Source organism: Trypanosoma melophagium (genome assembly GCF_022059095.1).
Source record: "Trypanosoma melophagium isolate St. Kilda chromosome Unknown ctg29segment1, whole genome shotgun sequence".
NCBI lineage: Eukaryota > Euglenozoa > Kinetoplastea > Trypanosomatida > Trypanosomatidae > Trypanosoma > Trypanosoma melophagium.
Genome location: NW_027125161.1, coordinates 65581 through 85269, shown reverse-complemented (window position 1 = coordinate 85269; position 19689 = coordinate 65581). Strand labels below are relative to the sequence as shown.

At 39.3% G+C, this 19689-nt stretch overlaps 12 protein-coding genes across 12 annotated transcripts; all 12 read right to left on the bottom strand.

Annotated features, from left to right (window-relative positions):
* Positions 1 to 336: 336 nt before the first annotated feature.
* Positions 337 to 609, bottom strand: LSM04_008389 (uncharacterized protein; the record flags this gene model as incomplete). Its single annotated transcript, XM_067332010.1, has 1 exon — positions 337 to 609. The coding sequence occupies one exon, from the start codon at positions 607 to 609 to the stop codon at positions 337 to 339; it is 273 nt and encodes a 90-aa protein (XP_067190116.1).
* Positions 610 to 1101: 492 nt separating this feature from the next.
* Positions 1102 to 1440, bottom strand: LSM04_002644 (Stress responsive alpha-beta barrel; the record flags this gene model as incomplete). Its single annotated transcript, XM_067332009.1, has 1 exon — positions 1102 to 1440. The coding sequence occupies one exon, from the start codon at positions 1438 to 1440 to the stop codon at positions 1102 to 1104; it is 339 nt and encodes a 112-aa protein (XP_067190041.1).
* Positions 1441 to 2602: 1162 nt separating this feature from the next.
* On the bottom strand, positions 2603 to 3211 carry LSM04_001183 (NADH:ubiquinone oxidoreductase-like; the record flags this gene model as incomplete). The annotated part of the gene is made up of 1 exon (XM_067332008.1): positions 2603 to 3211. One exon carries the CDS (start codon positions 3209 to 3211, stop codon positions 2603 to 2605), a length of 609 nt encoding a protein of 202 aa, XP_067190026.1.
* An 859-nt stretch (positions 3212 to 4070) lies between these two features.
* Positions 4071 to 5048, bottom strand: LSM04_001947 (Flavoprotein pyridine nucleotide cytochrome reductase-like; the record flags this gene model as incomplete). Its single annotated transcript, XM_067332007.1, has 1 exon — positions 4071 to 5048. One exon carries the CDS (start codon positions 5046 to 5048, stop codon positions 4071 to 4073), a length of 978 nt encoding a protein of 325 aa, XP_067190035.1.
* Positions 5049 to 5753: 705 nt separating this feature from the next.
* On the bottom strand, positions 5754 to 6935 carry LSM04_001217 (Ubiquitin-associated domain; the record flags this gene model as incomplete). Its single annotated transcript, XM_067332006.1, has 1 exon — positions 5754 to 6935. One exon carries the CDS (start codon positions 6933 to 6935, stop codon positions 5754 to 5756), a length of 1182 nt encoding a protein of 393 aa, XP_067190027.1.
* Positions 6936 to 7367: 432 nt separating this feature from the next.
* LSM04_009203 (uncharacterized protein) lies at positions 7368 to 8651 on the bottom strand (the record flags this gene model as incomplete). Its single annotated transcript, XM_067332005.1, has 1 exon — positions 7368 to 8651. The coding sequence occupies one exon, from the start codon at positions 8649 to 8651 to the stop codon at positions 7368 to 7370; it is 1284 nt and encodes a 427-aa protein (XP_067190125.1).
* A 1908-nt stretch (positions 8652 to 10559) lies between these two features.
* Positions 10560 to 11333, bottom strand: LSM04_008806 (uncharacterized protein; the record flags this gene model as incomplete). The annotated part of the gene is made up of 2 exons (XM_067332004.1): positions 10560 to 10850; positions 10929 to 11333. The coding sequence occupies 2 exons, from the start codon at positions 11331 to 11333 to the stop codon at positions 10560 to 10562; spliced, it is 696 nt and encodes a 231-aa protein (XP_067190121.1).
* A 79-nt stretch (positions 11334 to 11412) lies between these two features.
* LSM04_008301 (uncharacterized protein) lies at positions 11413 to 11790 on the bottom strand (the record flags this gene model as incomplete). Its single annotated transcript, XM_067332002.1, has 1 exon — positions 11413 to 11790. The coding sequence occupies one exon, from the start codon at positions 11788 to 11790 to the stop codon at positions 11413 to 11415; it is 378 nt and encodes a 125-aa protein (XP_067190114.1).
* Positions 11791 to 12742: 952 nt separating this feature from the next.
* On the bottom strand, positions 12743 to 13813 carry LSM04_008199 (IGP family C-type lectin domain; the record flags this gene model as incomplete). Its single annotated transcript, XM_067332001.1, has 1 exon — positions 12743 to 13813. One exon carries the CDS (start codon positions 13811 to 13813, stop codon positions 12743 to 12745), a length of 1071 nt encoding a protein of 356 aa, XP_067190113.1.
* Positions 13814 to 14629: 816 nt separating this feature from the next.
* On the bottom strand, positions 14630 to 15136 carry LSM04_003338 (uncharacterized protein; the record flags this gene model as incomplete). The annotated part of the gene is made up of 1 exon (XM_067332000.1): positions 14630 to 15136. The coding sequence occupies one exon, from the start codon at positions 15134 to 15136 to the stop codon at positions 14630 to 14632; it is 507 nt and encodes a 168-aa protein (XP_067190052.1).
* A 334-nt stretch (positions 15137 to 15470) lies between these two features.
* Positions 15471 to 15974, bottom strand: LSM04_000416 (Autophagy protein Atg8 ubiquitin-like; the record flags this gene model as incomplete). Its single annotated transcript, XM_067331999.1, has 1 exon — positions 15471 to 15974. The coding sequence occupies one exon, from the start codon at positions 15972 to 15974 to the stop codon at positions 15471 to 15473; it is 504 nt and encodes a 167-aa protein (XP_067190019.1).
* A 248-nt stretch (positions 15975 to 16222) lies between these two features.
* Positions 16223 to 19069, bottom strand: LSM04_003275 (uncharacterized protein; the record flags this gene model as incomplete). Its single annotated transcript, XM_067331998.1, has 1 exon — positions 16223 to 19069. One exon carries the CDS (start codon positions 19067 to 19069, stop codon positions 16223 to 16225), a length of 2847 nt encoding a protein of 948 aa, XP_067190051.1.
* Between the last annotated feature and the right edge of the window lie 620 nt (positions 19070 to 19689).

Sequence of the window (19689 nt, the reverse complement as noted above, 5' to 3'; positions counted from 1 at the left end):
GAACGAATAAAAGAGAAAGAGAGAGGGAGGGAATGTTCGTGCATTTTTTTTTTTTTTTGTTCTTTCAACTAGAAGTAATAAGTTCGACATATTCCTTTTGATGTATTTATATCTTTTTTTCCCCCATTCCTCTTAATGGAATCACACCATAGTCTTTTGTAACGTCTTTTTAGTTATTTACTTTCTTTGCCCCCCTCTTCATTCTTTTGATCCACCATCACCTAAATACCACAATAAAAAAAAAATATAAATACATACATCCACACGAATTAACAAAATCTCTGTATCTTCTCCTCCACTTTATCAGCACTATTCTCATTTCCTCTACAAGTGTGATTATGGACTAGCGTGAAAGTCCACCGCCGTTGGTGCCCGCACAGCAAAAGAGTAAATATAACAGGCGAGTGCCGTGTGACGTGGGTGTTTCTGATAAACTTGCAAATAATGTGCCTTTTCATGGCGGGAGACGAGGGCGTGGGTGTTGCCGTTGGGACTCCCACACTTCCCTTCATACATGTGGGGATCGTTGGGGCCGAAGTGGAGTTCAATGAGGCCGGGAAGACCGCGACGGGCAGCCACAATGCGTTCCTCCAGCGTCACCACGTCCATACCATCACGGAGTTTAAATAGCACAACATGAAGTACAAATATATATATATATATATATGTTTGTTTATTGTTGTTTTATTCGTGTTGGATTCTACTGGTTAACGTTGTAGTTAAGTGGTTTTATGTAATGGTCAGCGATGCCTAAAAATGCTAACTCTTTTGTTCTTGTTGTTTTGTAAATGAAATGAAAGAAATCCCATCACCCATTTGAGTTATGTGCTCTTTTCTCTATGCATATTCCAATCATTTACAATATAAGAGAGAAAATATAACAAAAACATCAAAAATATAAAAACCAACATCACATTATTATATACTTTACCTTCACGTTGCATTCATTATTCTCTTGCTCCAATTTACTTCACCCATGAGAGGATAGGGAAATAAACGCAAGCAAAAAAGAAAAACGAATAATAATAATAATAATAATAATAATAATAATAAATGAACAAAATACCCATATACCCATACATTCCTTTTCTTTCCACGCTATTATTCCTTTATTTCAAAGTCAATACGTGTCAGCGGCTTCTCACTTGCGGCAACCAGCTGCTGTGCAAATGCGACATGCACCGGATGTGTGACGTACATCCGCAGTGCCTCCGCATCCAAATGCTTTGAAACCAAACAGTGCGTGTACTCGCCGTTGCACATTACATAGCCCTCATACAGTGCAGAGGCCGCAGGTCCCATTTGTATTTCCAGCACTCCGGGGACATTTGCCCGGATAGACTGAAGTTGACGTTGGAGGTCACTTTCCGATGGAAATGCTGCCTGCAACCTTGCCTTGTTAAGGGAAAATAAAACAACATGACATATCTTGGATGACATTGTGTTCTTTTCGTTTGTTTTGATTTTGATGGCTCTTTTGTTTTTGTGTGTATCTTTCTATAGAACCCGTATAATGAGGTGAGATGAGAGAGTTAAGAGAACAGTCAATAAAAAAAAGAAAGAAAAACAAAAACAATATGATAGGGGCAATTAGTTGATGGGTGATGTCTTCCTCACGGAAGTAAAGCTACACAGAGAACAAGATATATAACGGTGACTTGATAGCACAGAAGTGATATTACCCATTTTCTTTTCTAATCTCAATAATGAATCGTTCAAATAAAGAAATAAAAAAAAGGACAGAGAGAAACAATACCGTATTCCCAGATGAAATGATTTTGCAGAGTCGCTTTAGGAAAGTCTATATTACTAACAGTCGGACTATTTCTTTTGTTTTCCTCTACAATTTGTTAGTCTTCTTTTTCTTTCTTTTGTAGTACATTAGGCTTCCTATTTCTTTGTAAACAAACAACATACAAAGAGACAAAGATACAAGTACATGCACACACATACACATCCTCTACGAAAGAAAAAAATAGATCTCTACACACCCATAACTGCTACCAGTCTTCCTCCTCTATCCCATCTGACCCTCAACAAAAAAATAAATAATATTAATAAATAAATAATAATTTAATCGCCAATTGTTCTATAGTGAAGAGTAATGTATAAGAAATGCAAACATGTTGCTGCTGTAGCCTATTAATACCTCTTCTACCCTATCACCACTTCTTTCCCCTTTCATACTCTTATCTTTTTTTTTGTTCCATAACCCTTTTATTTCACTTGCCCTTTCGAAATCCATCTGTGTAATGTAATGTGCTTGTCTCTGTATTCGTAGTTTTTCTTGTCATTTTCTCTTTCATTCGTATTGTGCGACTTTCCCTTTATCGATAGCACCATCTATCCTCTTCACCTGCACCTTTTCTTTTGTATATCTCCCACACCTATTTCCACATAATCATCAGTCCCATATATATATATATATATATATACAGATGTCCATTATATTGCAATGGACCACTCCCCACTCTCTCGCTTTTTTTTTTTTTTTGGTGCCACATCACACCTCATATCTCGCTATTGTATCTTTGTGCATAAACCGACTGCACTACCACTCCGAAGCTCAATACCACTGCTACCAACAGCAGTAGAGTATTTATTAACCACGCACAGAGTACTTTTGAATTTCATGCCAGCGTATCTTCTTCTGTAGCGTATGCAGGCAAAAGACAAGACTCTCCGCCGATGGTGGACAACCGGGAATCCAAAAATCCACCGGAATAGCCCGTTCACACCCACGCAGCACCGCATACGAGAAGTGATAATACCCCCCACCATTGGCACAACTACCCATAGAAATAACCCACTTTGGATTTACCATCTGTACGTAAATATTACGCAAAAGTGGTGCCATCTTATTTGTAACTGTCCCAGAAACAATAATAATCTCCGCCTGTCGGGGTGTGGGACGTGGGACAATACCAAAACGATCCAAATCATAACGTGCGGCGTAGGCGTGCATCATTTCCACCGCACAGCACGCCAGTCCAAATGTGAGTGGCCACGGTGAATAGGCGAGACACCACTCTGTTAAGTCATGCAGTGTCATTTGTGCATACTGCAGTGCATTATTGGGTTTGCTGGTGCCCAGTTTGTGCAGCATTGTTGTCTTTTTTCCCTTTTTGAGATCTAAACGGTGGGACCACTCCGGACTTCCGCGGGAGATCATCGCACGACCAGTGAGACTGCCACGGGTAAGGCGCAACATTATTACAAGTCCTATTTTACTTTTTCTTTCTTTTCTTCTTGTTGATATCAAGTTCTTGAAGGTGTTTCTCTTTTTCTTTCTTTCTTTCGTCTGTAAAAACACACTGGTGTATAAGGAGATTATATTTGTATTTATTTCCAAGCGACAAGAGGGTAAAAAGGAAAAGAAAGAAGAATAAAATGGATTTAAAAAATATATTGGTGAATAAAGAAAAGGAGTGTGTATCCCGTAGACAAACAAAAAAAAAAGAAACTGAAATGAGGGAATTAGTACGTGCAAAAACAATTCAGCGATAGAATTACAATACATGGTCAATATAACCACCAACGATCGTAAGAGAAAAAAGAAGGAAAAAAAAACACACCAAAATGCCACTCCCAGGATACGAACAATAAAGCAGAGAAAGGCAAAAACAAAAAAAAGCAAAAAAAACACCAATAAAACATTATCCTTTTTTTCCATGTGTATTTGTCTATGTGTTCATTCTTCTAGCAAGAGAAAGAAACTTTTTTTAATTATCATTATTCTTTATTTATTTATTTTTTCTTTCTGGTAAAATGTTTCTCCACTTCAGATTTGTTTTTCTTTTTTATCATTATTTCTTTATGTTTTGCCTTCTCTTTCCTTCATTCTCATTTGCATGTTTATCTGTGAGTATGCTGTGATGAACCTTTCTTACTCCTCTTCAATGTTCTCAGTAAAATACATTGTATGATGCTAAATTTTTTCCTGTTTTTTTCTTAAACAAATGTATACTAATCAAGGAAAAAACGAAAAAGAAAAATCCCACCTAAATCACATGCACTCTTTTTTTTCTTTTTTTCTTCTCTTTCCAAACATTTCTTAGTGTCTGTAAATGTTAAAAGCGGTACACATCATCGTTAGAGTACCCTAGTTCTCCCAGTATACCACCGAGTCCAACCAAGTTGTTAAGATCTGGGGCTATTGGTTGAATATTCATACCACCAGACATTGCACTCATTGTACCCATTGGAGTACCGGCAACGTGATTAAGTAATTGATCAGGTCCACATAACATAATAATTTTATCTTTTTCATCCGGTCCTGGCATTGTCTCTTTTATCATCTCTTTTGAAACATAGCCTACATAGTGCGTCCAGTTTTCAGGATCCACCGGCTGATCCACGGTGTAATATACTTTAAATCGACTAAAACGTTCTGCAAGGTCATCAAAGAGTCCTTTAAGAAGGATGTGTTTTTCTGTACGATTGCAGAAAAGAAATGATAACTTTGTTCTATCCACTGAACCATCATCCCACTTTTCTAAAAGTGAGTGACGTATGATTTGCAGCATAGGGGTAAATCCCGTACCTCCAGCTATCATACCCACATGTTTCCATTTGTTTGGTTTGTACTGTACCTTAAAGGCTACAGAACGAAAAAGTAATTTATCCCCTACATGCATTCCAAATAGATGATTTGTCATAAGTCCATTTTCTCGCCGCTTCACAATAAGATCAAAATATCCCTTTGTGTGATTAGGTGTAACTGGAGTATAGAAACGATGACATTGTTCCATGGGCTGTACACCATACTTATAGCACGCCTGTAGTGTAGAACACGGCTTTAGATTAAACTCCTCATCTTCCGGAAGAAGAAAACGAAAGAGTGCAGTGTCATGTGTAATGGGAATCACCTCAGCCAATTTGTATGGTTCATATCGTTGGGAAAAAACTTCTCCCCTACGTTTACTATTGCGAAAGTGTAGCGCATTTTCAGTACTTCTGTAACACTCTGCAGAATGCATCTCATCTCCGGATTGCCGATGCATCATGGCAGTCACTAGACCTGTCACAAAGGACGCAATAAATCGCATCTGATCAGAGAAACTAAAACAGTAACGTAGTAGAAAAGAATAAAGAACAAGAACTTTGTGGGATCTCTTTTTTCCTTTCGTCTTTATCACCTTTGTACCTTCTTCCTATCTAGTGTTTCTTTATCAACCTAAGTCAGGTTAACAAAACGTATTATATTTTTTGCTTAAATCTTTTTTTTTCGGGTTTTATTTACTCTTCCTCTGATTTTTTTGTAATGTACAAATAAGTACAGATATGTATTATCTATTTGTTCTATATATTTTCATTAACGTTCTCTTTTTTTTTTCTTTGATTCTTGTGTGTGCGTCTGTGTCGTCAATTTCCACTGTCACCACAGCAAGTAACACTCTAATATCAACACGCTTTTGAGAGGATGAAACAAGAAACCACAAATATATATATATATATATATATATATGTCAAGAACTACGAGAACAAAACCAAGAAAAAGGAAAAACAACAACTAAATAAAAAATTAAAGCAATAAATGGGAAATACACCGCAACCCAAGTAAAAAGAAGAAGGAAAATAATCGTAATCATGGGGTTAGTGAACCACCGCAAAGAAAATAATAATAATAATAATAATAATAATAATAATAATAATAATAATAATAATCACTATGCAACACAAATGCGCTGGCAGGTATATATATATATATATATATATATATATAGAGAGAGAGAGAGAGAGACTAGAGTTTATTATTTTGCTTTATCAACAATAAAACTAACCGCTGCATCCACATCCCCATTTGTTTCATTCAATGCTTCCAAACAAAGCGCTTCATCATCAAATCCCATATCCTTTAACATTGCAAGTTGAGCTGCCCATTGTGTCTTATCTTTCGCTGCATTATCAGTTGTTTTTTCTGACGCTGGTGCTGTTGTACTTGGCTGCGCCATAGTTTCCCTATTAGAAGCTTCCACACCCTGAGGCACAAATGATCCTGCTGTGGCAAAAGGGTTATCACCACTCATCAATGAGGAATTTCCAAGAAGTTGAAGAAACGACGGAAATGCTGAATTCCCACTACCAGAAGGGTTCTCACCACCAAGATTATTTAAAAGAAAATTTGTCATATCGGTATTTGGTCCCATCCAATCTAGATTGTTCTGCATCGATGAAGAAGAAGCTGATGATGATTGTTGTTTCCATGGATTTGGTAATGCTTCACAATTGGCTTCTTTATTTGGATCTGGACGAGCTTGTTCTTCATCCACTTCAGTAGCTGTATCACGTTGCGTGGGATCACCATCAGAGTCTAATTCCTGTAAAATACTAGTAACATACCGTTCAAGCAGCTGTTCACCACCTGGAATTGCACTAACCTGCGCCATCTGTAATTGGAGATCCCTACTCATTAATCGCCTCTGTTCTGGATCCATTTGTGCCATAATAAAGCTCTTTAACGTCTCTGGATCTCGTAACATGCGTTCCATCTCTGGGTTCCCCTTCAATATACGTTTCATGGCCGGGTCTGCCCCCAGAACGGCGTCCATAAACCTCGGATTCTGCACCATCATGTCAATGATCGGCTCCATCATGCGTGCCTGGTCTCGGCCGGCCCGCTCCTCCTCCCTCGTGGCGGCGGCTGCCCGCAGTGCGACCCGCATCGCCTCCGCCGATCCGTCCGGGTGGCGGTCCGAGACGTGGACGAAGAGTTTGCGGGGGCCGCCGGGTGGGAGGGGGCGGGCGCGGAGGAGGGCGGCCCACGGGAGGCCGTCGTCGTGGAGGAGATGCCCCTGGAACGTCACCGCCACGTGGCGGTCCTCCTCCGCGCCGACCATCGCCCCCGCGAGGACCCGCACCTCCCCGACGGTCATCGCATCGTCAATGAAGAGCTCCACCGCGTCACACACGTTGCTCACAATCTGGTACAGCATCTCAATGCTCACACACACACAGTCACACTAACAGAAAAAGAAATAAATAAATAAATAAATAAATAAATAATAGAGCAATCTATTATAGGAGTAGAGGCAAGTGAAAATAATGGCAGAAAAAAGAAAAGAAAGAAAAAAAGAACAAGAAAAAATACCGTAAGAATGTAACTCTGTGAGTGCGTGTGTGTGATCCTTATTCTTCTTAATCGTCTAACTAGTAAACGAAAAATAAGGCAATCATTTATAGAATGATAAATTCCAGAAATAGATACATTACAGTAAACTTTTTTAACCGATGCGTTAAACAATTTTTCTTTATTTCATTTCCTTATTTTCACTTCTTCTCTACCATTTTGCTATTCACATGTAGTACTTTGATTCAATCTTACCAGTATTTTTGTTTTTATTTTTTCCTTACATAGGAAAGCGTAACTACTCCGTTCTCATTTCCCGGAGTTCCGATACTGGCAGACGGCCTGCCACATCCATCAACTCTTTTACTCCCCTCTCTCCCTCTAATCTTTCAATAGGTAAAAAGTAGTTACTATAAGTACTTTCTGGAGATTTATTCACCAAAGAAGCAGCAGCCACGGCAAGTACCATTGCATCCTTTACCAAGACAGGGCAATCTTTGTCCACATTATCTGCAGTTTCTCCCAGTTCACACTGCTCTACTGCATGTCCCACTGCAGAAAGCCAAAAGGTAGTACTGAGGGGAGTTGCAGACCATGACGCATTCCATTGACGAAGGATACGCGTAGCTCCCACAACAGGAGGTGGAAGAGCATATTTTAGAGCTACAAGAGAAAATCCAAATGCTGGACGAAGTGCAACACGTTGAACTGGATCTGAAGCCAGTTGAAGTACGCTAATATTTGTTTGGCAACTAGCAAAAGAAAGAAATGTACGAACACGTCGTGTTATTGATAGATTATTATTTTTCTTGCAATAATTTTTCTTTTTACTGTTACTCATTGGAGTTGTTGAAACTGGTATAGCAATTTCCAATAAGTCTGGTTCATGAAATACACAACCCTTCTCATGCAAAAGAAGATCTTTATCCAATACCCTCGCAGCATACTTGGGAATTTTCTGCTTTTCGTAATTAAACGTATCTCCTCCCACCGTACGATCCACCGCCAGATCACTTGAAAACGGTGGGACCTGGTTAAATAATTGTGGTGCTACAACACGACGAAGATCTGGAGCCTCAAAACCACCAATATAAACCACAGCATGAGGCGTCCAACATGGTAGCCGTTGCATTGACAGCGATGAAGAAGAAGAGGGTGCCATTAACTCATTTTCATCATACCGCCATAACTGACGTCCATTTACGAGTTGTGGAGGCCATCTACGGTAGAGCCTTCTCCAAGCTTCAACTGCAGTAGGTGAACAACACTCTGTAAAGGGACCTCGTCTGGCATGCGAGATTATATCTCCATCACTCTTATTATTTGATGAAAATGACGTACTGAAGGCCTCCTGCTGTTGTGGATTATGATGATTTAGTCTTTTACCCAGCTGAGTCAGTAGCGCTTCCTCCCTTGTTGTACCAACTGCAGCAGAAACTGCAGAAGAAGAAACTGCTACAGTAGGAGGTAAAAAAGAAAGATCAGAAAAGCTAACAAAAGCAGTTGGAAACGCTGCTGATACGAGTAGTTGAACTGCTTCCATGTGGTACAAGGAAGTAATTATAGTAACATTAGATGCCATAACAATTCTTTTTCGTTCCTTTCTTTCTTTCTATCTCTATCAATCTGACATGGAGAGCAAACTATGCAATACAAAGCTATAAAAGGAAACAATAGGAAAAAATAGAGATGAACATTAAATTACAAACATATACATTTTTTTTCTTTACTTTGTTACAATACATAATTGATCTCCCATCATTCCACAATAATCCCGAAATATATTAGCTATTTCCTGGAAACCCCTGGAAAAAAAAAGAAACCGGCACAGGGGATGAATATCTCATAAATATATATTGTTACTTCCTTCTTTCCATCATTTTGACAGAGAAAATAAGCCATTTAAAATACCATCTCTTTCCCCATTTTCCTTTCCGAAGGGGACCAAGACAATACAACCTACAGACAGGTTTATTTCTCCGTATTTTCACAACCATTCAACACACCAAGTAATTCTCTTGCGACACCCATCACACAGTGAAGACCAACAATGAAAGAAAATACCACATATGTGCATACACAAAAATAAATAAAGGATTAAGTGAATAGAGAGAGAGCAATATTGTTATTCAAATAATAATAATAATAATAATAATAATAATAATAATAATAATAATAATAATAATAATAATAATAATAATAATAATAATAATAATAATAATAACACACAGATTGTACTATCCAATCAGCTCTGAGCAAAGCTGATGCCTCTGATCGCGCATCTAATTTCCACTTGTTGCGTTACCTCCAGCTTTGCACAGGACACGTCTTTTCTCCTTATTTCCTTTTCCGTAAATAAGCAGAATGACCAATGGTTTTTTTTTTTAAGGAAAACAGGGAGCTTATAACTGGGAACACACCAAAAGATGATGCTGACTATGTACATCCCTTTCAACAGGATGTTACGTCGTGAGCAACTTACTAGACAGAAGCGTACAAAGACGAAAAAAAAATCGCAATTATTATGGGAAACAAAGAAAAGAAACTCAGCCAAAACTTTTCTTTTCACCATATATTTTTTACCAGAAAAAGGAAAATAAGGATTGATCCACAACGAATAAACAATCTTTTCAAAGGGGGAGAGGGGATATATATAAAAAAGAAATGAATAAGAGAAAAATGCAATGAAGTACTTGTAATAAAAAAGGAAATAAATAATAATAATAATACTAATAATAATAATAATAATAATAATAATAATAATAATAATAATAATAATAATAAACGATACTTCACTACTCCCTCATTATTGCACCTCTACAAACGAATTTTTTTGAGAGAAAAAGAAATTATAAAAAATCTACTCTTGCTAACTTTCTCTTTTCGTCTCCTCTTTAAATATATCTCAGTTATTTTATTAAGGTATACAACATCCCGAAATTCCTTCACACACACACACAGACGTACGTAGTAACAAATAATATTCTTTTTTTTTCTTCTCATTATTAAAGAACAAACCCACACACCCCCGTACACAAACACATAAGAGATCGGCTTTTCTTTTCGTTATATTAATGATTTTTTTTCTCGTTTACGCCATCATTCCTGTTTATATGTCTGTCCCTCCTTTTTTTCCGTTTTGTACGAGCATTGCTTTCCTTATATACTTACTCAGCTCTCTTTTTATTCATGTTGAAGGTACATTCATCCTTGGCGTGGTTTGCCTCTCTATTTTAAAAAGGTACACGCTAGCAATATAAACTAATAATGATCATATAACAATATTACTATCCAGAAATCTTCTCACAAATATGTTGAGTTTAAACGCATCAGGTCATTTCCCGACTGTTGCTGTAAATAATAGTAAATAAATAAATAAATAAAATGTCGTTCAACATCAAAATATCTTCCTCTCACCTATTATCTTCCCATTTTATTTCCCTCTTTTTTTCAACGTTATTTTCTTAGCGTCGCATTACACCAGAACACCTTATTGGAAGTCCATTGTCGTACTTGATGCTCGATTACTCGATAACATTATTGTTGGTGCTTGTGTTGATGTCAAAGGAGCCATCAATGGTGATGGTGGCTTTGAGCCATACATAGGCCCTCTTGGTGTTCCTCTTGTACTACCAGAACTGCCCCAGCCATTGGGATGACCGGCAAAAGACTGCGAGTGCGGTGTTCCTTGAGGATAATAAGAAGGATAATAGCCCGGTATTTCAGCAGAGTCCACTTTAATATCCTCCACCACCATTGAATTCCTTGGTAACTTCGCTTGCTTCGACAAGTATGGTCCATCGAGTGCTACATGTTCGCACAGGCTATCTACCTATTCCAAAGAACGGGCATACCATACACCGCCAATATCGAACAAAATACGCTTATGCAAATGCCGCACAAGTGCTCGCTCTGACTCACTCTTTAGGTGCAGAATAAAACAACCAATACCACGACATTTAATGGTAATTGAGCATGCACCACAAGTACGATGGAAAAGCCACATCAGTTCAGCTGTAGTCGTCTCAAAAAGTACTTGATCTATGAAAAGTGGAAAACTTCCCTGTGGTGGTGGTGGTGGTGCTTCATATAAAGGAAGTGTAGGAAACGAAATAAAACGGCATTTACCGTAAAGGGCGCTGTGCACCACAGTTGGCAGTAATGGCTCCGTTGTAACTGGCGGTGTAGACGACTGAGGAGGAAACTCTTTCTGCCCTGCTATAGGAGTAAGAACCAGAGGGCTCGTTGTACCACTCTCATACATTCCATGCGTTATTAAAACCCCTGCCTACTTGATGTGTTGGGGTCGCCACAAGGGGAGAGCGTTGACCGCTTTCACGGGTTCAAATTTGTACCTTAACATTAAATTTCTCACTGTCCTCATTATCTTCATCATTGATTGCCAACGTAGTACATTCCAGTGGTGCAAACACTGGGTGGAGAATACCACGGGAACCGCCGCGACGAGACATACCTACCGTATTAGATGTATTGATCCTATTCGTAGGGATATTAGTTTTATTAGTATTAGTAGTACTAATTGTAGTATTTCCTGATTCTGTAGTTGCTACAGGGGTGGAAAGAGAGTCAACTTCATCTGGTTTGGCGACAGTATTATTTTCACCTCCAACACTGCTGCTTCTGCTTTGTGTTGTCTCAGTACACACGTCGGATAACTTGACGCTTAAAACAGTGTTCTTTGCTATTCCTGCTGGCCACATACTTGTACGTGATGGGTTTATTTAGTTCACTTTTTTGTTTTCTTACTTCCTAATTCTTTGTATTCCGTTGTTGCTTTCCTTTTTCGTTGCTATTACTTTCCTGAAATCCTACTCCTTCCCCTTTTTGTCTCCAATTAGTATAATATATATATATATATATATATATATAGGAAAAGAGTTTCTCGTTACTGTTTCGCTTATGTATACTTTTTTCTGTTTTTAAAGAATGAGGATGGTACGTGGTATGAAATCCATTTTGCCTTTTTCTTCTGTAAAACACCGTGATTCAAGCCCTTAGAAAGTGACTTCAACAAAGTGATCACAAAAAAAAAAAACACACACAAAATAAGAGGGGGAAAGAACCAATTACAGCAATCAATACAGACACTCAAGAACACATAATACCATTCTCACTGTATCTCACACTTATAGCTGGTAAATATTACATAAACACAAAATACAAACGACATTTCAAAAATATTTATGCACATATACAGGTAGTCAAATCAAATATTCATACAAAAGGTGTTTCTATCTTTAAAAAAGTGAAAAAAATTGCAGGGATAATAATAACAGAGAAAAAAAATATATACACATACACAGATATTAATAATGAAAACTAGAGTCACAACACGCCAACAAATACACATACAATTCTCTTTAAAACCTGAAAAACGAGTAAATAGACTATTTTTTGATACCATACGATATGGTATATGAACCCGTAGAAAAAAAAAAACAAATGCACACACATGCACTCACTTGCTGGTTTTACTCAAAGGTAAGGGAGGAAGGCATTAAAAAAAATAGTCAGTCCATGACTATCGATTAGATTCCCGAAATATCATCTTCTGAATTCGCCACAAATATATATATATATATATATATATATAGTTGAAAACTGTGCAGTACCACTATAACCCTTGTGGTACTGTCATGGTAAGATGTACTACTAATCGCTATCGCTGTCACTGTCCCAGAAAAGTTCACGACCTCCACGTGAAGTTCGTCTCATCGTGTAACTCTTTCTACTGCTACTTCGTCTTAAGAACACACTACTTTGACTACTAACACTTCCAAGTTCACTATCACTGCTTGATGACTCTTCCTCTTTACTGGATGAAGCTTCTTCTATATATTCATTTCCCATCTTTTCAGCCCAATGATCAGGACAACAGCAATTTAATATTCTTTCTTGACAGCAACAGTATATAAAAAATACAAGGAAACAAAAGATAATAGTAACTATTGCCGCAACGAACATAATTACCTGTGTAGTTGATGAAGCACCAGATTTATCTGTCTCGGTTTCATTCCCAGTAGATATAACAGGGTTGGGTGGAATTACTATGTCTCCATCATCTTCCGGATGTGGGGGTATAACAGGAATTGAGATTTGGCAGGCGGAAAAAAACGATTTCACTTGTGAATTACCATAAAGGAATCCAGGACCCTCATCGTTATCAACCCATTGGTTAGAAACCTCCGAAGTAGTGACGATCATGATTTCCTTTAACAACTTCTCCGCAGGGTACATCTGTACACCACCTACAGTGTACCACCATGCGTGAACCCCGGGCAATGCGCCAGCCCCTTTTAGCCCTGGACCATTTTTGTTCGACGATGGATGCAAATTCCCGCGATAGAACGGGAGGGTGGCGACTTCGTAGAACCCCTCATTCCAATGCCACACGCAGTTGGTGGAGGGTATCGATTGGGCGGGTCCTGGGCAGCCAAAGGCAAGAGAAGGGGTGAGGGAGCCGCCGAGGTACGCGCCGTAGCCGGAGGCGGGGGCGACCGCTCGGATGGCGTTGCCAATGGCGGTGTGGGCGGCGGCGGTGTTGTCGATTGGGAGAAACCCGCCGCGGATGAAACAATCAGCCGAGGCAGAGACCTTCGTGGCTTGGCGGTCGGCGACGACGGCGTAGCGGGTGGCGTAGACGCCCGTCTGTCCGGCCGTGGGGTGGCAGAGCGTGAGGATCACCGCCGCCAGTAAAAGGGGGATTGCTCGGCAACGTGCCATGGAGGGAGTCAGAGAAGAATAATTGAGAGAGTTGGAGACTATAAGAAAGAAAAGAAGAAAAGAGGAAATGAGTGAAAGAGTGAAATAAAGAATAGAAAAAATTGGGTAAATTGAGGTAGGGAAATTCATTTTAACTAGTATTCCTGCTCATATCTCTTTCTTTCTCTCTCCATATATATATGGAGAGTGCCCTCTTTATAGGTGTGTGACATTTATAGCATCTCATTCTCACGAAAAGGAAGTCTTTCCAGCCATGAATCACATACGCATAAAAAAAGAAGATCATTCCCATCAAGTAAAACAGGAGATTGAAACAGTTAAAAAATAACAGCATAAGGCTAATAGTGCTAACACTCCTCTTTTACTCCATCCGTGTGCGTGATTCCATTCATGCGTTTCTTCATAGACGTACAAAGACACAAGTTCAGCTACTTTATACACACACACACACACACACAATTACACACATATGCTCCACTACGAAAGACGACAGACGCTCCTATTATTCCTAGAAAACAAACAAAGTACTCATACATGCCACGAAGCAAAATGAACACCTGCAATTAACACAACAATAAGTTCAAGAAATTAGAAAAAAAGAATTCAAACGTACTGCAAAAATCCCCACTGACCACTCTGTCATGTTTCAAAATATTTTAAAAAGATAGAAACGAAAATGACGGAGAGAGAAAGCGAAAATTAAAACTTAGAAACAAAATGCAGAACATAGTTCAGCTTATCAAGAAAGTATTATCTGCTAAAATATACCTACCTGACATGATATCTTGAAATATTGTTGTGAAATCAAACTTTGCCCTAATACGCGTAGATAGTATTTTGCGATGGTGGTAATGTACCCTTTATGTTTACAGCAAGGAACTCTTCAATTTTACCCGTGTTAAGTAAACGTCGCATCTGCTCACCAAAGACAGTGTTTTGCTCAATGTATTGCTGCATACGACGCTTCTCCTGATAATGTTCAAGGGAAACAAATGCAACATACGTTGGAACACCAGTAAGTAGAACACGGCCATAACCTTGTGGGGTGTATCGCCAACGAGATGTCAAAAACTCAAGAACACCTTGCTTAACCTGTGCATCAACACCAATATCGAAGAAGTGTGGAAGTCCGTACTGTCGCTTTACCGTTGCAGTTCCCGCGGTGTACAGCACAAGGGAACCAAACAAAGCCACGGAGATAGCCATATTACATCGACGCCACCATTGACGGTTTTTCTCAATCTCCCAGTCTGACTCTGTTTGAAACTTACGCCAACGCATCATCCACTCATCAAAATACTGCATCTTTAGTTCATACTTCATATTTTTCTTATAAAAGAAAGCTCCACTCACAGCAAAAAAACACAACTAACAGAGAAGCAAAAAAAAAAGAAGAAAGACTTCACAATGGAGCAACAGCAAAAAAAAAAAAAACCTCCAAATTCTAAGGGGACTCCAAATTATGTGCGACAACAGAAAAAATAACAAGCCCAGGAAATCACACTATCAAAACCCTATAAAACAACACGCCAAGAAAAGAAAAGACTCACCACATTAAAATAAACCAAGAAAAAAAAACTTCCGAAAATCAAAAAAAAAAGATTATAAAAAAACTAAAAGAAAAAGCAATATACTGTTAACAGTAAAAAAAAATTAACTAACAACCAATAACACCCAAACAAGGGAAAAATGGAAGTCCAAACTTGTGCTCGACAGAGCACTTCACGTAGAGAAAGCCATCGGCATCCTTGCAGTGTTCATAGAGCTCGCCGACGAGTGCGTCGCTGGACGGCATGCCGTCGCCCATGATGAGGGACACTGGGGCCGTCGCATCGAGGTCCGCCGCCGCACGCAGCGCGTCGCAGAGCTGCGCAGCCGTTGCGGTGGTGGGCACCATCGTGTGGCACACCCGCCCGCCCTTGCGCCCCGCACCCACCGCCTCGCACACAACAGGCACCATGCCGGCGTGGCGCTCCAGCAGCCGGGCACTCTCGGCACAGCGCTCCTCCAGCGTGTGTTGCGCCTGGTACGCATACACGGCAGTGGCAGCGGCAGCAGTCTTTGGCATTCTTGAAGGTTGTTCTGCTGTGACCCTAATGATGGAAATCGGGAGAAGAGAATGGAGAGAGTGTTGTGTACGATATTCTCTTAGTTTAGTCATTCAAATTTTTTTTTTGAAGGATATTAGTACTAATTGCCAATATAATTTAGTCTTCTTTATAGCCGTGGGTATTTTTTTTTTCTTCCTATTAGTGTAATTTTTAACTCTTTCTCTCTCTCACAATCTCTCTCTCTCTCTCTCTCTCTCTCTATATATATATATATATATATATATATATATATATATATATATATATATTTAACATTGTCAAATGAATATAGTTGATTTCATTGTTTTCATTTTATTGCTTAAAAAGTATGAGTGAATTTTTCTTGTGGAAATGGTTTGAAACATCGGATTGAAAGACTGGATAGTAAAACACTTATACTAGACAATATCATTGCCACACCTGCAAGAAGGGGTGGAATTTTTATCTGAAATATTGGATACAATATTCCGCTTGCTAATGGAAGCATAATAATGTTGTAACCGAAAGCCCAAACAAAGTTTCCATATATCCGTCGAACTGTCGCGATTGATAGTGTCTGCAGATTTAAGATATCAACTAAGTTGTTATTCACGAGTACGACATCAGCCGCCTCAATAGCGATCTCGGTTCCTGCACCAAGAGCAACACCAACATCCGCTTGTGCCAGTGCAGGACTGTCGTTTATACCATCTCCGATGAATATTACGCGTTGTCCTCCCACTTGTAGTTGTTTTACTATAGCTGCTTTTGTCGTGGGAAGAACTTCAGAAAAAACGTTTTCAGGATTAATTCCAACAGCAGATGACACATGAGCAGCAGCTTTTTTGTTATCACCTGTTACCAAAAGTACACGAAAGTGTTGTTTCTGCAAGTAGCGAACAACACCTAATGCTTCCTCTTTTGGTTCATCTGAGAGGGCAACAACAAGTCTTGCTATACCATTTAAGGCACCAATTACGATGGTTCTCCCAAAATCGGCTTGTCTCTGAGCTGTACGTTCAATTTCATCCGACATTTGTATGTTTAACTGCTGCATCATTGCAAGACTTCCAACATGTACTTCATATTCTGACCCATTTTCGTTGCTACGTACAAGAGCCTCAACACCTAAACCACTGAGTGTTTTGGAGTTTAATATTTCATACATCGGCACCTGGTCCACTGGAATAATACTTGCAGCCACTGCCTTTGCCACTGGGTGATTAGATTTCTGTTCAACAGTTCCCAATACATTCACTACTGTGCTAATATCTTCTCCATAACACTTATGAAACACGACCCGAAGTTTGCCTTTTGTTACTGTTCCTGTTTTATCAAATACAACACAACATGAGCGAGGCACCACCTCTAATGTTGCACCAGATTTAACTAATATTCCATTTTTGGCACCTACACCGGTGCCTACCATGATGGCAGTTGGTGTAGCAAGTCCTAGTGCACAAGGACATGCTGCGACAATAGTTGAAATAAAAAAATCCAAAGCAAACACGAATTTTGACTCCTTGTGACGGCGCCACTCCGATGGATATACATTGAAACCTCCAAGGAGCAACCAAATCAGAAAAACTAATATAGAGAATAGAATGACAACCGGTACAAAGTAAGCAGCCACTTGATCAGAAATTCTTTGAATAGCAGGTTTGCTGTTCTGAGCATTTTGCACAACGCGCAGAATTTGAGATAGCATAGTTTCCTCACCAATTTTATCAGCTTGCAAAACAAACATTGAGGTAACATTAGTTGTACCACCAATAACTTTAGAACCTGGTTTTATTGACTGAATTACTGCCTCACCTGTTACCATCTGCTCGTCAACATCTGACATTCCCTCCACAACAGTACCATCTACTGGAATACGGTCGCCAGCAAGCACACGAACTCGCATGCCTTTTTTAACAGAGGTGGATGGTACAGTTATATCACCTTCCGGTGTTACAATACTAGAGACGGGGGGCACTAAGTTCATTAACTCAATTAGTGCATCACTAGTACTTCGTTTAGCTTGCGCCTCCAGGTAACGTCCAAGTAACATAAAAGTAAGTAACATACCAGCAGTATCAAAATATGTCATCATATGCTGCCGCGTCGAAAGCGTCACCAAATACGCAACCGCAGAGTACAAGTAAGAAGCACCAGTTCCTATAGCAACTAATGTATCCATTGTAAACGAATTGTGAAGCAGACTTTGCCACGTTCGCGTAAAAAAACCAGAACCAAAGTAAAATATAATTGGTGTGGTCAACAAAAATTGTATTCCATCCACCAACTTCATAACAAACATATCATCAAGAACGTTTGTCGTTGACATTACTATCATAAATACTCCCATAGGAGCTGATAGCAGTGCAGCTCCAAGAAAACCCTTTTTATCTTCTTCAATCTCACGGGTTCGCTCTAAAGCATTCTTCGTTTCAGTAACGCCATCTATTTCAGCGCACCCGTTAATAACGCACACAGTGAATCCCAAAGAAACGATAATATCTTTGACATGCTCAATATTACCCCATGGTTTTAAATAGACCGTACAAGTTGATGTTGGAAAATTTACTACACACTCTTCCACATCATCCAATCTTTGCACACAAGATTCTATACGTGATGCACAAGATGCACAAGACATACCACCAATCATTAGTTTTAGATCATTATTATCTGTACCACAAAGAGGTGCAACTGAAGTTAAATTATTAGTACGAATTGTAACGGTATAACCCATTTTTTCAATTTCCTCTTTCAATTGAGACACAGTAATCACATTTTCATCATGCTCTACCTCACCACTCATAATCGCATAGCTAATTATGGCACTAAAAACTCCACGTAGGCCGCATAGATGGGATTCAATTCGTGAAGCGCAAGATGCACAATACATTCCCCCAATCAAAAAATTGCTCAATACACGTGATTCACACTGAACAGAAAACCCAAAGGAAACAATCGCTTCACGGATACGACACTCTATATTTTTATCATCAGTCAAGACTTTTACAGAAACCAAACTATCCTCAACGTCCACCACAATATCTTCAATCACAACATCATCAAGCGTCATTATCGCCGCTTTAACTCGCTTCACAGATGAGGGCAAAAAAAATCCACTAACACGGTAGTTCAACCACCTACACAGCACGGGATCAATACGTTTTTCTCTTAAAAACTCATTCATCGCCACAGAAAATATCTACAAAACAAACTACCATCAGCAAAGAAAACCATTAAAAAACAAAAGAAACACAAATAACAATACCACACAGAATAATCTTAGCCTTACCTCACCTATGAAAGAGAAAAAGAAGAAACAAGAGAAAACAGTGTATTTTAACTCTACTACTAGTAACCCCATACCATATAAAAAATACAAACAATAAATTGAAATTGTACCAAATATTTATTTATTAAAGAATCCTAAAAACTGACGAAAAGGAAGTGCTGAGAAGCCCTTTTAACCTGCCTCCCGCTATCCCCATCGCAAGTTCCACCCCTTCGCTACGTCTACTGAGTGGACTGTTTTACCTCGAGATAAGCCGTCCGCCGGGTTCTGCTCTGAAGCTAAGTAACCCCACTTTGCTCTTATACCGTGCGAGCGCAAAACTCTGTCGATGGCGTCAGCTTCCTTCACCAAAGCTTGTGAATGTGTGTTCCCTTTTTGCATAATATGCATGACGGTTGTAGTGTCCACGCGAATACCCACGGGACCGTGTAGATGTGTTTTAAAACCGCGTAAAGCGAGATGAACTGCTCGTGCCTCCGCTTGAGATATCATATGGGGTGTGCGTTCCCACGCAC